General features: G+C 40.6%; 1 protein-coding gene across 20 annotated transcripts in view; it reads right to left on the bottom strand.

The window, feature by feature from the left end:
* The window catches only part of FOXP1 (forkhead box P1), a 412,016-nt gene that overhangs the window by 148,274 nt on the left and 247,867 nt on the right, over nucleotides 1-15,875 (bottom strand). For all 20 annotated transcript variants that reach the window (XM_070576788.1, XM_070576797.1, XM_070576800.1 and 17 more), the window contains one exon: nucleotides 414-515. In XM_070576788.1, coding sequence (XP_070432889.1) covers nucleotides 414-515 — 102 coding nt within the window. The remainder of the gene's footprint in view (nucleotides 1-413; nucleotides 516-15,875) is intronic.

Here is a 15,875-nt window from a genome sequence, read left to right as displayed (position 1 = left end):
AACCAAAAATGTCTCCGGACATTGCCCATCTCCCCCAGTTGAAAACCTGCACTAAAGAAAAGTGTGTGGGGGATCCCATTTCTAGAACCACCGTGAGAGAATGAGGTGACATATCTGAGTACTACGAACTTTTTCTCATTGGTAACTATGCTTCCTCTTAAGCAACCCATACCGGCAACTCCTCACCCTCCTACTACATTGACTGATTAGCAGATTTTCTTTTCCTGAAAACAAGACTCTGGGTTGAATAGACAGTTTTCCCAAAATGTCATATTCTACTGGTAAACTAAAAATGCCCCTTCTGCAGGAGATTTTCTTACATACTTTGCAATTCTCAACACAATCCACTTCTGAATTGCTTATTAGCTATGCTCAAACGTATAATACCATTTTTTTCCCCAAAGAATTGTTACCTGAAGGGCTGGTTGTTTGTCATTCCTCTTGGGAGATTTTAATCCACTAACTTGCTGCTGCTGTTGCTGCTGAAGAAGGAGCTGTCTTGCCACTTGAAGCGCCTGGAAGGAAAGATGGAAGAAAAATGTACACATTAGTACACAGGTTCAGGGCTTCCTTCATAAAAAGGATTCCAGGAAGTACACTTTAGGATGGGATCCTGGCTTTTCCATTTCCAGGCAAATAAAGTGGCAAAAAATTTTTAAAAAGTTGGAAAACTTTCCGGAATTTGTTTACATTTTCTTAGATTTAGCCAATTTCATCCACAGTTCCTCAGGCACAGCAATCCATCTAAGCAGACCTTTATTCCTACCATAAATTTGACATACAACTTGGAGTATGAAGGATTGGGACTTTGAGGAAGGATGGCAGAGAGAGACCAAAAGGGACCTGGGCAAAGACAGAAACTTAGGAGAAAATAAAGGGTTCTTTTCAGAGGCAGCTTCATCCTTCTCCGATTCTTCTTGGGGCAACTTGGGAACTCAAGTTGAAGGTAACACTCTCACTTCATCTGAGTTGAAATAGAAGGGAAAAGCTAAGTGATGGACCACACCATGGATACAGTTATTTGAAGAGGAAGATCAAAACAGATGAGATACACCCAGGATGACCTCAACAGACTATGCAAGAAAAAAACTTAGCAAATTTGACTTCTATGTCAACTTAAAGGGTACACTACATATCTGTGAACAAAACCGTCTATGTCCAATACAAATTACTCTTCTGAGATTATCACATGGAATGGTTTTTATTTAAAGGTAGAAATCGGAGAGGTAACAGGAATTGGAGATAAATGAAAAGAAAAAGTGGAGAGGCCTCTAAAGTGCAGAATATATGACTGACCCACCTTTTTAAAAACTTCAAATGAAACTGAAAAAAAATCTATCATCAGTAAGCCCCCATGAGGACATTTCCTGTCAAAGAATTTACCAGGAATAATAGCTAGCCACACCTTTCCAAAGAGGGCAGCAGGATCAGCAACAGAAAACTGAAGTTAGCACACAGTGTGCTGGAAAATCACATGAGGCTATTTGAGTCAGTTCGGCTGAGAATCAGGAATGCATACGTGGAAGAGAGGTCAAGAATGTTCATTAAATGATGTGCTTAGAGTTTAGAGATAAAATAAGATTTCTTGGGGATTACATCAATAATAATAATTTCTCCAAGGTAACTAATTCTTTGTACCTGAAAGAAGATGCACATACAGATGTGGTCAACGTATGGAGAGAATGTGATAGTAGAGTCTTAGAAAGTGTGCCTAACGGACTGACGATGGTAGTGTGTTCCGCAAAGAGGAGAGAGACTTCATTTATATAAGAAAATAATGTATACAGTTCCAAGAAAAGTTACAGTGACACGGTAGAGTGAGGGAAAGGTAGATGGCATGGGGGTTCCTGGGCAGTGAACTCAGGGGAAAGGGAAGATAGTGGTCAAGACACCTAAAAATGTTGAATCAGCAAGAGCAGTACTTCTTCTGAAAGGGCAATCTCACTAAACCAAGCTCATAACTGGGCTATTGTAACGAAGAATATTTTTAAGACACTTCGTAAGGTTGAGTGGTGCCTTTGTGTCTAAGAGGCGCAAAGAGAAGCAATGAAACAGAAGCACAGATAAATAAATGAGTGACAAAGAAAAGATCTTGGGGAAGATGGAACCCTCCTATCGCACCTCCCAACTGCACCCACCCCTCTGGTCCCAGGGAGGCCTCTGCCTACTGAACTCACCACCACCAGCCCTTCAGATGTAAGAGCACAGGCTATTTCGTCTGTGAAGGGAGAGATATGTTCGAGAAAGCCTGCCTGGAAGAGCCTCGAGAAAAGAGGCTGTCTGAGAGGGGCATCTGGAAGCCAAGACGCCTGGGAGAGTTGCCTGAGACTCCAGCCTGCTGTCTCCGAGGAGGATTCACCATCAGTGGACTCCGGCTTTCCTTGTCTCCTTGGAGACGCTCAGTACATGCGTAGGTGGAAAAGTGGGCAGAGTGAAGATTTCATTTATATCATACAAGAAAAATAGTCCTCTTTGCAAGGTGCCTGCAGGAGCAAAACCCTCTCCTCCTTCTATATATGTTCCCTTAGTTATTTCACATGAAGGTTTTAGGGCTATCTAATGTAGGAAAAGGAACTGTTACATATTTTAAGTGCTACCATCAGAGTAATACATTGATCAGCAAAGAAACGTCTGGCTGCTGGTTGACAGAGGAACTGTGGATGACACTGAGAAGATAGTGCCCTGAAAGAGAGGGTGGAAAGAGGAGAAAGGTTGCACACATTTCATACTAAAAGACAGCAAGCAAAGAAAAACAAAGTAACAACAACTCCATATAGTCACAAATCTTTGTTAAAGTCACTTACTATGTTTCACCAAATATTTGGAGAACAAGTACTCAATTTTTAAATAACCAAGTCTCAGAGAATCTATATAGTTGATTCCTCATTTCAGCAAAAGAGAGAAGCGTTTTTTTAAAAATGTACACACACACAAAACTATTCTCATATGAGCATGTTCTCCTAAAGGTACTTGAGCAAAAGAAAGTATAGGACTCAAACCCAAGTTTTTGACAAATGTTTCCTGAGCTGGCTCTATACAATGATTATACACTTCAAAATTAGCTACTAGAATCCTTGTAATTATTTTGGTCATTTGAAAAAAAAGAAAAAGTAACATATGTGTGTAACATCTTTCTCAGACCCAACACGGGGGACATGAACTTACATAGTCACATAACGAACTCCAGCTCCCTCAGAGCATTTGCTCCAGAGCCCCACCACAGAAGGAGATCAGAGACAGAAGCACAGGCACAACAGGTTTAGGAATTTATATGAACACAAGGGGAAATTTTAGTCAAATTATTGAAGGGAGAACACAAAACGAAGATGTGCAAATTGCATTCCAAATTTCACCCTCAGAATGAATGCAAACAGGAAAAATAACTTCAAATGTTTGGGACGGAGAGGCAACACCAGTGCAAAGAATTATCCATCTTGATATGAGTTATTTCACTAGAACTCTGGCCTTCCCATTGCACAGGAGCAAAGCTGGAGCAAAGAACTACACCCTCCCTCTCCAAGTCAATGTAGGTCTCAGCAAGAGTTATAAGACATAACTTATTAGAACTTATAAAGTGCTGTGAAATCAGCCACTAAAAGATGTTTGCTTTTCTGATTTCCAAGATAAATAAATCAATGTAATCTATATTTTAAATTGGCGTTGAAAAAGAAGAGAAATCAATCCTTAGTCTACAAGACTATGTACTGGAGCATTATAATGCAAATCTTTGGTATCTACCATTTATAGAAAGTCAAAAACGCTCATTGTCATGTTCCTTTTGGTCAGGGGAAAATCTGGAATGACTGATGGGAATCCCTATGGAAAGTGCACGAGAGACCTGGCCATTGTGTTTCCCCCACATGCTCACTTGACAGGCAAATCTTTTCCTGTTACAGGCATCAGAACAAGATTCATTCATGTCTTTCATCTCAGGTTCCACTGCCCAAACCTCAGAGATCTGTTCCAATGCAACTAAGGAGTGAGGATGGACTTTTACTTAATTTCATAACAGTATCTCAATCACAACTGGAGAAAGGTCCCTTAAGATATCCTGTCTGAAGGCAAAATTAGATCCTTTGGAAATGGAATAAGTTGTGTGGACACTGTGATTGTCTGTTTATGAGAGAGAGAGAAGGTTAGTAGCACAGAGGGAGAAAGGATATGAATAAATGAAAGAACTTCTCTTTTAAGAACCAAGGATCAACCCTGACTCAGGTTCCAGACCAACTGCTAATGTAAATAACTTAAAGGTCCCATCCCATCTCTGGAGACCTTTTACTCTTGGTGGCGGTTCCCGGCTGGGTTGAGTCAACACTTCCTTTATAACAGATGTGACAATTGCCTGGCACTGGATAACTTGGTGCTATATTTGAGTGCTAGGCTCAGGTTACAGTAAAGAAACAGTTCAAGGATGTCACACAGTGGAGGTGACTGATAAGACGAGGCACTGAGAGCCCAGTTGCACACACTCACATTTATTTTTCTTCAACAAGCTAACACAAATGTCTCTGTGAGCTCACAGGGGAAAGTGGGGGGAGGCACGTACACACTGCCTCTGTCTGTGGACTGGCTAGCCTCCCTCTCTGCCTGGGCTGCCATCTATGCCCGAGCTGCACAAGGATTGGAGTCGCCTTCTGGTCAGCAGTCAGGGCGATTACTACGTGCTTGCTAGTTTGGCAGGCCATGCTTTTGTGCTAACTGGGGACCTGGACATTTTTGACATACCTTCCATTCTATTGGTTCAAGATTACTTCATTCTCATCAGTGCTTTCACATTCCTAGTAAATAAGTACCATCTGTTATTTACAAATTATGTTTTACATAAGCATGTTTACAACTTTTGAGCTATTTACATCTCAAGTTCATAGCAGGTGCTTATATTTTAGGGGGCTAGGTATTCCTATGTTTAGCATGTTTATCAAGGTAGCCGATGTTCAAAAACATGTTTACCATATTTTAAGAAACATCAATAAGTTTACATAAAATATGGTTTGAGTAAGCATGCATACATACACATAAAGCAAGCCAGTAGAAGGAGAAAAACCTTCATATAATTTTTTATGTAACATACCTGGTGATGAGGCCTGAGATTAGCACTGATGCATGGAGGTCTTCAAAAAAATATGACACAGGTTGGCAAACTATAGCCCATGGACCAAATCTAGCCCATCACTATTTTCGTTCAGCCCATGAGATAAGAATGGTTTTTATTTATTTAAATAGTTGGGAAAATGATAAAAAGAAGATTATTTTGCAGCATATGGAAATTATATGGAATTCAAATTTCATTGTCCACAAATAAAGTCTTATTGGAATACAGTCATGCTCATTTGCTTACGTAATGTCTCTGGCTGCTTTTGTGCCACAAAGTAGAGTTAAGTACTTGCGACAGAGACCGTATGGCCCATAAAGTCTAAAGTATTTCCTATCTGGCCCTTTTCAGGAAAAGTTTGCCAACCCATGACTTAGGTTGCTATGTGTATTCTGAGATTCCCCTGGACATAATTTTATATAAACAAAGCTTGCAATCAGTTTCCGAAAATAATTTTAGAATTTAGCTAAGATGAAAGGACATCACTAATTAGCTGTTCTTAAAGCTCAAACTCACTTTTGATTTTCTGAAAAGGAACTGGGACATGAAAACAATATATTCATGTGCTCCTCTATCCGAAACTATTTAAAACTAGCTGCAAACTTCGAATATGTGTTTCTTCCCACAGATAATTCATAGCAGTTCAGAGTGAATCTCCTCAGTTGGGTGTCAGGGCCCAAACACCCTCAGAATGAAGACAGCATGTGCTATTGGCCAGTTGAGAAGAGCTGGTTATTTCCTGTCGCCCTGAGAAGTTGTCCCACTTCCAGCTTCAAAGGCTGCTCTGAGTCAGCCATCCTTCCTCTAATTTCTTTTCCTACACTCTCCCCACCCCTCAAGATCAAACCTGTTTCTCAGATAATTTCACAGGCTAGTCAACAGGCACTGTGCATGGGGGGTGGGAGGAAAAGCGAGCAATAAAAAGCAGCCTGGGAAGCTTAGTAGGAAAGAAGTTATGTTCTCCCCTTAATTTTTCAACCTCAACATATACCTCGAGTCCCTCTACAGAGCCTTTGTCCCCCTAAACTGATTTGCTATCTTGGTGCAACCCCTGCAGCTAAGTACCATCTTAACATGAGGGCCCATCATTTAACAGAACCCGACAATCGCTCTGTAGCAAGACCCAGGACTGAGTACGCCGGGAAACCCCATGACCTCCTTGCTTTAGACACAGTAATCACTCCTGCGCAGGATGGAAAGAAGGTTTGTGGGTCACTTAAAAAAAGAAATGACAGTGGCTGATAGGACTAGAGCATTCATACAGAACCAACAACATTCCAAGGCAGTGAGTTCTCCAACAAGAATGCAAAAAGAAAAAAATTATGATATTCACAAATGGAGCACTTGGTTATCACAGGAGAACGGGAAAGTGAGCTAATCTCATAGAGGGATTCTAGTGATTGTGAAAATATTAGATGCCCAAGGAAAGATTCTGACGCTAGTGGTTGTATAAACCTTAGATACACAAAGAAAGAAAGCACTGTAGCAGATTATCAAGCCATGTTATTCATGTCTTCAGTAAAAAACAAAAAAGAACCCACGTTCCCCATTAAAATTTTAATATATGGGGGTAACAACCATCAAAAAACCATCGGAGGGTCTTTAATGGTCTCTTTGCACCAGTCACTGCTTGGTCTACCCTATGATACTGAAGATAACGAGTGGGCTCTGAGCATTCACTTGACTTGACCCCCAAAAGCAAGCGGGGCAGACGGCAAAGCCTTAGATCAAGTAGAATATGGATTTGAATCAGTGACCTAGATGGGAAAGGTTCTAAGTAGGCTCACTCATCTTCAGAGTTCTAACAGCTGGAGAAAGCACCCTATGCTTTGCGCCCACTCCACAACAGCTGATATTTAGAGAGGGCATGGATTTCTCAAATGTTCTACAGTCTTTGCAAGTGAGTTTATGAGATAATCTCTAGAAAGACATGGCAGAAAACTGGAACAAAGACAACTCTACTCCTACAGCACTCCAACATGTGCTCGGGTTAAAATCAAAAGGGACAGGAAACGGAAAAGTCAAAGATGCCTATCGTCACTGTCCTAACTGCAGAAGGATATACACCCATGGGCAGTGCCATCCCCATGTGAAGGGCTGGGGAGAGAGGAGGCCACAAGACAGCATCCCTCCACTGCCTGGACCACTGCGATTTCTTTAGCATTCTACATCAGCCTGAACTTCCACCTTCTAGACGTACTTCCAATGCCAGGTTTTGCAAATCCTTACTGATATGCTTTATGTTCTCTAAGCCAGTGAGCCACACATAGGGTGGTTATCACTGCTATGATGCTTAATAATCATATTCTTCATTTTAGTTTTACTTTAAAATTTAATAGATAATGCAACGACATGAGCACAGATAGGTTGGGAGTTGTGTGTGTATGCTTTTTTTAATGTCAGCAATCACAGTGTATTTTCTTAGGAGAAAAGATGACAAGCAGTATTTTTTTTTTTTTTTTAGAAAAACTGGGATGAAATAGAACAGAAATGTGCAACTGCGCTCTTGTGCCATGCCATGATTCACCAGCGTTAGCGCTGTAGGGCTCAAACGCCATCCCAGGTAGCAACTACAGGCGACACAGACACAGAAATAGCAGAAGGCTCTAGACAAGAGGAGGCATTCTGCTAAAGGTCCCACCCGCAAAGGAGACCTAGGATGCAGAAGGGGGTCAGAAAACTCTATATTCTCTTGCAGTTATGAATAACATTTTTGATTTAAGTATCCACGTAGAGGATATTTCCTGCCAAGGAGGGTAAAGGTTAGGAATTTTCATGAGACAAAAAGAAAAAGGATATCTATGATCCTCTTGCAAAAGTTTAATGGCTACAAACAGTCAGGAAGTCTGTTTGAAGTCTCCTATAAGAGTGAAAAAACCCTCCCATCATACTCCTACTTCATATACCAATTAACCTAGGGCCCTATAACCACCCTGTTGGGCCCCGGTTGGCTGGTCTGTGCTGGAGCCAGTGCCAGACGCTGAATCACCACCGCCAAGTCTCTGGCACCGGAGTTGCCTTTGGAGGGATTCCATTCAAACACTGCCCAAGGCGGAGCCTGTCTAGTTCATGAGAGTTGACAAGACCACAGCCTGGGGTGCTAAGACTGCAGGCAACGCGCATTGTGAGGAAGTAAATGAGAAGTCAAGTTTATTGGAAAATGTCTAGAATATTAAGTTGGACGCTGCAATAAACCCGTTTCCCCTTCGTGAGGAAGGATCAGATTGTGTCCAAAAATAAATAAATTGGCCCAGTCCTTCTCCAAGTTCCCAAAGTGGAAGATATGGAGGTTACGGGAAAAGATAAATGGATCAAAGGGCTCCATTAACTCACTGTATTAACCTGCTGTTTTCTCCAATTGCCTTTTATGAGGGTGCAGCCCAGCAACTCTCATTATGAACAATCCAGATTCGTATCTTGTCATACCTTGGAATGAGACTTGCTAATTTTGAAGGCTGCAGAAGAATCTGGCTAGAACCACACTCAAAATAAAGGAGAATGTTCTGTGATTTTACGAGTGACACTGAACCTAGTTTCTGCTCACACAGTGATGGTGTTGGATTCCTTTTCTTCTCGTCACGTAAGTCACACCTGCTCGGGATCCCCCACAAGGCAGCGAGCACCTATGAACGCTTTGCTTCACAAAATACTTCCTCCCTTTAGCTGAATTTTGGGCAAAAAAGCAAGAGTGAAAAGCATTTCAGGGACCACATTCCAGCACAGGTAAAAGACAAAAGAAAGAAATAGCAATGGGAAGGGAGGAAAGTCCAAACAAGTGTAATAATTTGAAACGTGGAACTGTTGACTCTTGGCCACAGAGATGCCAGGATAGAGGAGAAAAATTCTAACACTCTCCAATAATTCACACTTCTCAAAGCAGTCACTGCAAACAGCAAAGATTACGCCTGTATACCAAAATAAGAAATGAAAAACATCTAGAAACACAGGGGCAAATGTAAGATAATAACTCTGCATTTAGGACACTAAAATAAAAACAATGTATTCAATTGTTTACTACGTGCCAGCCACTATGCCAGTTACTTGCTTTACACTTACTATTTTATTTCTTGTTCCCAACATTTCTAAGGGGAAAGGTTGATGGGGAAGGGTTGATGATTATGGATTTAAAGTGTTGAAAAATTAAGAGATTGTGAGGGTGGGTGACTTGCCCAAGGTCACAAGTTTAGCAAGTGGTTAGGATGGAAAATCAAAAACAAACAAACATTGTCTCATGAGAACTTGACACTCACATTCTACCAAGGTCACTGATTAGACCAAATATGGCCGCCGGTAATTCTGGCAAATGGATACGCAGTCCTGCAGAGCCAACAAAGCATGAATCGATGTGGGTCCCTCTGTGTTTAGGATGAAGGGAAAGGCGTTTTCATGGTTTCGCACCTTCTAACTTTATCTGCCTCTTTTCCCCACACTCAAGACTTGCCTTTCTCAACCAGATCTTTCCATTCCCAGGACTCTTGGAGCTACGGCCTGATCTGCGGTTCTGCTCGCCCTGTTCTCTGCCTATACCTAGAGGGCATGCAAGTATCTTCTCCATTCAAATTCTGCCTTTCCCAGACAAACACTGCATGCACTCACTTATATGTGTTGGACTTGTTTAAAGTCCAACTCATAGAAGTAGAGAGCAGAATGGTGGTTGCCAGGGGCTGGGGGTGGGGAAATGGTGAGATGTTGGTCAAAGGGCGCAGAAGTTCAGCTGTGTGGGATGAATGAGTTCTGCAGGTCTAATGTACAGCACAGTGACTATACTTAACACTGGACTGCACACGCTTGAAGTTTTCTGAGAAGACACATCTCAAATTACATCTTCACACTACACATACACAAGGGTCACTATGTAGAGGTGATGGTTAAGGTTAGCTTGATTGTGGTGATCTTTTACCAATGAATACAGAGATATAAAAACATCAAGCTGTACACCTTAAATATTTACAATTTCTGTAAGTCAAGGACATCTCAATAAAGTCATTAAAAATTAAAAAAAATTAATAAAAGTTAAATAAAATTTTTCTAAAATTAAACAAATAAATTCTACCTTTCCCTAAAAATTCTGTTCATAGCCCAATTTCTTCAAAGCAACAGCCTTCCCTGATGTCCCGAGACCGAAGGGACCAGTGCTGCTTCTGCATCCCTGTAGTGTCCTGTGTCTTTATCGCTGTGATGGCAAACCCCAGGCAGGCAGACAGGAAGAAATGAACAAGCCCAGCCATCTTTGCTCTCCCTCACATTATGCTTCACCTCTTTACCTATTCGAGTTCATCCACCTTCTCTTGGGACATCGATGCTGTCACCATCATCCCTTGATTTTCATGCCTTCTTCAAGCCCCAACAGGGACAAGCTCCTTGGTTCAGCTGGGACAAGGATGGAATTTTTCAAAGGAGTTTTCATAAAGCAAACAATGCAGAGGCTGAGCTAAGAGAGCACAGATCTCTTCTCACAATTTAACCCCAGTCCAGCCAGAGCTCTGGCACCTGAACACCTGTGTCTTATGCTCTGCCTTCATCTAAGTTAGACATGCCCCTCTCCACCCACCTGGCATGGCTTTCAGATCCAGCAGGATTTCTGGCCCCTGTTTTTGTCAACCCACTGCAGATTCTCACACTGGGCTGTAACTGCATGCTTTTTGTCAGGGGGGGAGGTATGATAAATAACTGTATTCTTTTTTTTTTTTTTGAGGAAGATTAGCCCTGAGCTAACATCCACCACCAACCTTCCTCTTTTTGCTAAGGAAGACTGGCCCTGAGCTAACATCTGTGCCCATCTTCCTCTACTTTATATGTGGGACACCTGCCACAGCATGGCTTGCCAAGCGGGGCATAGGTCCACACCCGGGATCCAAACCTGTGAACCCTGGGCCACCGAAGTGGAATGTGAGAACTTAACCGCTGTGCCACCAAGCCAAGCCCCTGTATTCTTTTTTTCTTAGATTTGCTTTGATTGCTTCCCCCCATCTTGAGATATAATTAACGTATAACATCGTAATAGTTATAGTTGTACAACATGATGATTTGAAAAATATATATTAAAATAATTATCACAATAAGTTTAGTTGACATCTATCACCTCATATAGCTCTTTTTTTCCTTGTGATGAGTTTTAAGATCTACTCTCTTAGCAAGTTTCAAATATATGACACTGTATTACTGACTTCAGTCCATCCTTAGAATTTATTTATCTTATAACTGAAAGTTTGTAGCTTTTGACAACCTTCATCCATCCCCCTCCATTGCCCCCATCTCTGGCAACCATCAATCTGTTCTGTTTCTATGAGTTTGATTATTTTAGATTCCACATATAAGTGAGATCATACAGTATTTATTTTTCTCTGTTTGACATATTTCACTTAGCATAATGCCCCCAAGGTCCATCTGTGTTGTCCCACGTGGCAAGATCTCCTTCTTTTTTATGGTTGAATAATATTCCATTGCAAATATATACCACATTTTCTTTATCCACTCATCCACTGATGGACATGTAGGAGGTTTCCATGTCTTGGCTGTTGTAAAGGATGCTGCAATGAACGTGGGGGAGCAGCTATCTCTTTGAGATGGTAATTTCATTTCCTTTGGATATATACCCCGAAGTGGAGCTGCTGGATCATACGGTAACTCTATTTTTAGTGTTTTAAGGAAGCTCCATACTCTTTTCCATTTTACATTCCCACCAAAAGTGCACCAGGGTTCCCTTTTCTCCACATTTTCGCCAGCACTTGCTACTTCTTGCCTTTTTCCTAACAGCCATTCTAATAGGCATGAGGTGATATCTCATTATTCTGATTTGTATTTCCAAATAACTGTATTTTTTAAACTGCTCTGGCCCCTGGTCAGTGGAGATGAGGAAGACAATAATGAAAGTTGCAATTTTTTGAGCATTTATTGCCAGACAAGTACTAAACAGTACATATTACCCTCATTTAATTTTCAAAATTCTTTGAGGTATTATTATACCCAGTTAAGAGATACAGAAACAAAGGAACAGAGAGGTTAACTTATAAGGATTATGTGAGATATACATGGCAAGTCCTTAGCACAGTAACTGTACATGATAATTACTTATAAAATGAAACTATTACTACAATACATTGCCTCACACATAAGAAAATTCCCATTTTGTGGGAAGGAAAGATTTCTGTTTCCCAGTGATCTCAAACCATTACCTGTCCTCTTTATAGAGACACTGAGAAAATCATACATCCTCTGTTTAGCCCAAAGGAATCTAAGGCAGAGGACGTTGCTTGCACAAAAAGCAAACCGAGGGCAAGTGAGGTTATGTGATTTACCTGTGGTCACACAGATGACTTGCAGGTGAGACTCTTGGCTGCTTCTACTGGCAAAGGCAAGTGAGCAAAATATGGTTCTTCCAAACCCTAACCAATGCCTTGCTTTGACTATTAGAACAATAAAACAGGAATGGTTGCCTAGAGGCCACATAGGTAGGTAGGGGGCGATGATGATACTGATGCTGACGCTGCTGATGAAGATGATGAGAATGATAGCTAACACTTACCGAATGCCAACTGCGTATCTGGCTCGGTTCTAAATTGCTTTACATAAATGGGAAGTTAACATACTATGCCAAAGGTCGCACAGTCTGGCTGAGAAGCCCTTCTCTTGTACTTCAGGAATGACACAATCAAAAATGGCCGCTCATCCACAAACCCACAGATTTGGAATTCTTCCATTTACGTAGAACTAGAACTACTTGCTTGACATGACAGAACTTTAAAGGAAAATTCAGAAACATTTAGAGAAAAATATTCAGTTAATCCAATCCACAATCAAAGGTAACTTTGTAGTGAACTTTTTGAAGATTTTATCCTTTATGTAAATATAAATACATGTATATACTACAGATAAAGAATACAGCCAAAGAAAAAGACATTCGATTGCTCTAGCCAAGGAATTAGAACATTTTCTTAAAAAGGAGATTAAAAACAAAACTGTGTTCATCAGATGGACAGCTGTGTTCACAGAGTTGTGCTCACAGAATGACAATGATCTTCGGAACTTCCAGTAACCACAGTTTAGCATAAGGTGGAACTTGAGTCTCCAGCCATGAAGTAATAAGAATCCTCTGGGAATTTGGGGGAATTACTGACCTTGGTAGAATCACAGCAATTCCAAAGAAACAGAAGTTTGCTTTAAAATATACTAACATATTTCTACAGAAGTAGTATACATGGTGGTTAAGTGTCTACCAGTCACCCTGCCTGGATTTGAACTCCAGCTCTACCACTGGCTAGCTGTGTGACCTTGACCAAGTTACTTAACCTCTCTGTGCTTTAGTTTCTCTAGATGTAAGAATGGGAGGAAATAACAGTTCCTACATCATAATTAATACATATAAAGTGCATAGACTAGGGCTTGATATCCAATAAGTGCTACTTAAGTGATTTTAAACATTGCTTTATAAATGACTACTGATTATGAAAGTACTAAGCTCATGGCAGAAGATACTAAAAATGCATCAATGAATTAGGAAAATAAAAAGTGAAGCGTAAGAACATCACCTACATATGACACATTGTCAACATTTGAGGGGTATGCTTAAGAAAACTACTTTTCTTAAGCAAAACTGGAATCATATTATTTATGGTCTTTTGAAAATTACTTTTTAAAATTAAAAACACATGTTGAATACAGATTTTTCAAATCTAATTTGTATATTCAAGTTCCAACAAATAAACAGTATCGGGAACCAAACAACCTAACTATTACCACCCTACTCTAGAGATTTCTGGAAAAGCTTTCAACAAAAGACTTAAAACTGAAAATGGCGCACGACTGATTTGTAAACTGTGCCATTTTTACACCATAGGAAAGAGGCCCAAGATACACCAGAACTGAAGAATCACATAGTAACATCTAGGGTTAGCAGAATGTTTCGATTCTTTTGCCCCCAAAGTGCCCAACTCCACAGCAACTTCTGACTGACTTTGTATAGCCAATAAGCAGCGTCTGTTTCTTTGCAAAGAACAAACTAACTCGATTTCTGTGAAGTTAAATTGCCAACATCTTATTGAGTTAAAGTGAAACAAAACAAAAATCAAAATTTTCAGCACAGGCTGTGCCTTGAAAAAAATACATCCTAACTTTGACCCTAAATAGATTAAAATTCACCATGATTACTCCTCACTCCTCCGTCCCACCGTCAACACCACGCACTAGCTGTATTTTCCAGCCCAGTTTCTTCATGGTGAAACACTTTCTCATGAGGCTGCCTGTGGTCAGGGCTGAGGATGTCACAGGAAAAAATGCTTCTCACGGCGTCTAGATGATACCCCTTCCAGGTCTAGCCTGCCCATTAAGTACAGACACACCCGGAAATTGTAAACGATTTTAACAACAGGACATTTTCCCACCTCAAAAGTGGGATAATCTTTGCAGCCTACCTATGTCCCAAGGGTGTTCTGAGTATTAACGAGTTAGCATTAGTCAGGCCCTTTGATTTCCACAGACAAAGGGCTCTGTATAACTACAAAGTATGAGTGTCCAACCCAACAGCCTTTTGGAGAGTCACCCGAGATGACAACAGAGGGGGCAGAGAGGCTTGTGCTCCCCTCGTTGTAGCTCCCAGTTCCATACATCCAGGGCAATACTGGCGAAGGCTGCCCCGTCTGAGCATCGGCTGCACTGTTCCCTTATATAGTCAATGAAGAGGGAATCCCTCTGTGTGCATATTTCCAATTCACATTCCAAAACGGTATAGGCAACTAAGCAGATTTTCAGCTCTGATTTATAGGGCTTGCGACGACTGGGCCAGGCACTGTGCTAGGATCATTCCCATCATTTTTTCAAGAGGCATATAAATGAGGAAGTCCCTGGAGAAAATCAGGCTGCACTTATTTAAAAACGTGCCCGTGTGTGCACTTATATCGGTGCATGCCTGTGTGTAAAGAATGTCTACACAAAGCCACGCAAATCCCACCTGAGAACTAAAATAAAAATAATTAAATTTTCGTTTGCTTGTTTTTAAATCTACATTTAATGTAGATTTGAGCCTTTCCCTAGGTGTCTGAACAACAGCTCTGAAGATCATTATATACATTACATATTTATGGGATGTATTACATATACATTTTATATATATATATATATATATATATATATATATATATATATATATACACACACACAGGATGGGAAAGTATTTTTGAGGGACATAGATATACAAGTCGACTCTTGGCATTATAGCACCTGCCTGACATCTTTAAAGAGAGGAGCAAAAGTTGGCCTCTAATAAATTTTGCTGTGTACTGGTCACAGACATTCTGGTATATTTTCCTTTAACTGAGCTGTTCATCTTTAGATCTAAAGTCAGAAAACAGCCTTCAAGAAAACTGTGAGAGCCACTCCTGATTTGTCTAATGGCATCACTGTTTAAAACAAACACACACCCCCCCCTTCATAAAAGCAGAACTATTGAGGCAGGCATAACTAAGCAAAGCATCTAGAATAGCCAGATTACTAAACTACTCGTCCTGGGACACCCTGTATCATAAAATCATACGCCGCCATAGATTAATTCTCAGGAAGAAAGCCTGGCAAATTCTCAGGAAGCAAAAAGACTCCTGAGTCTTAAGGGTTAAGCCACTTGCCTTTTAAAAAAAAAATGACACATATAATTTCCTTTTATCATAAAACAATGCATTTATTATTTTCTGTATATCTGCTAAAGGGCATGGCTTTCTGAGTGGAAAACAAAACAGAACTTGGTCACATGTTTATTTGCTTCAGCTACTCCCTTCCCCTTCTGATAAATAAT

Source organism: Equus przewalskii, chromosome 15, assembly GCF_037783145.1.
Source record: "Equus przewalskii isolate Varuska chromosome 15, EquPr2, whole genome shotgun sequence".
Lineage (NCBI taxonomy): Eukaryota > Metazoa > Chordata > Mammalia > Perissodactyla > Equidae > Equus > Equus przewalskii.
Note: the sequence above shows the minus strand (reverse complement) of the source record. Positions and strands in the feature narration are given on the sequence as shown.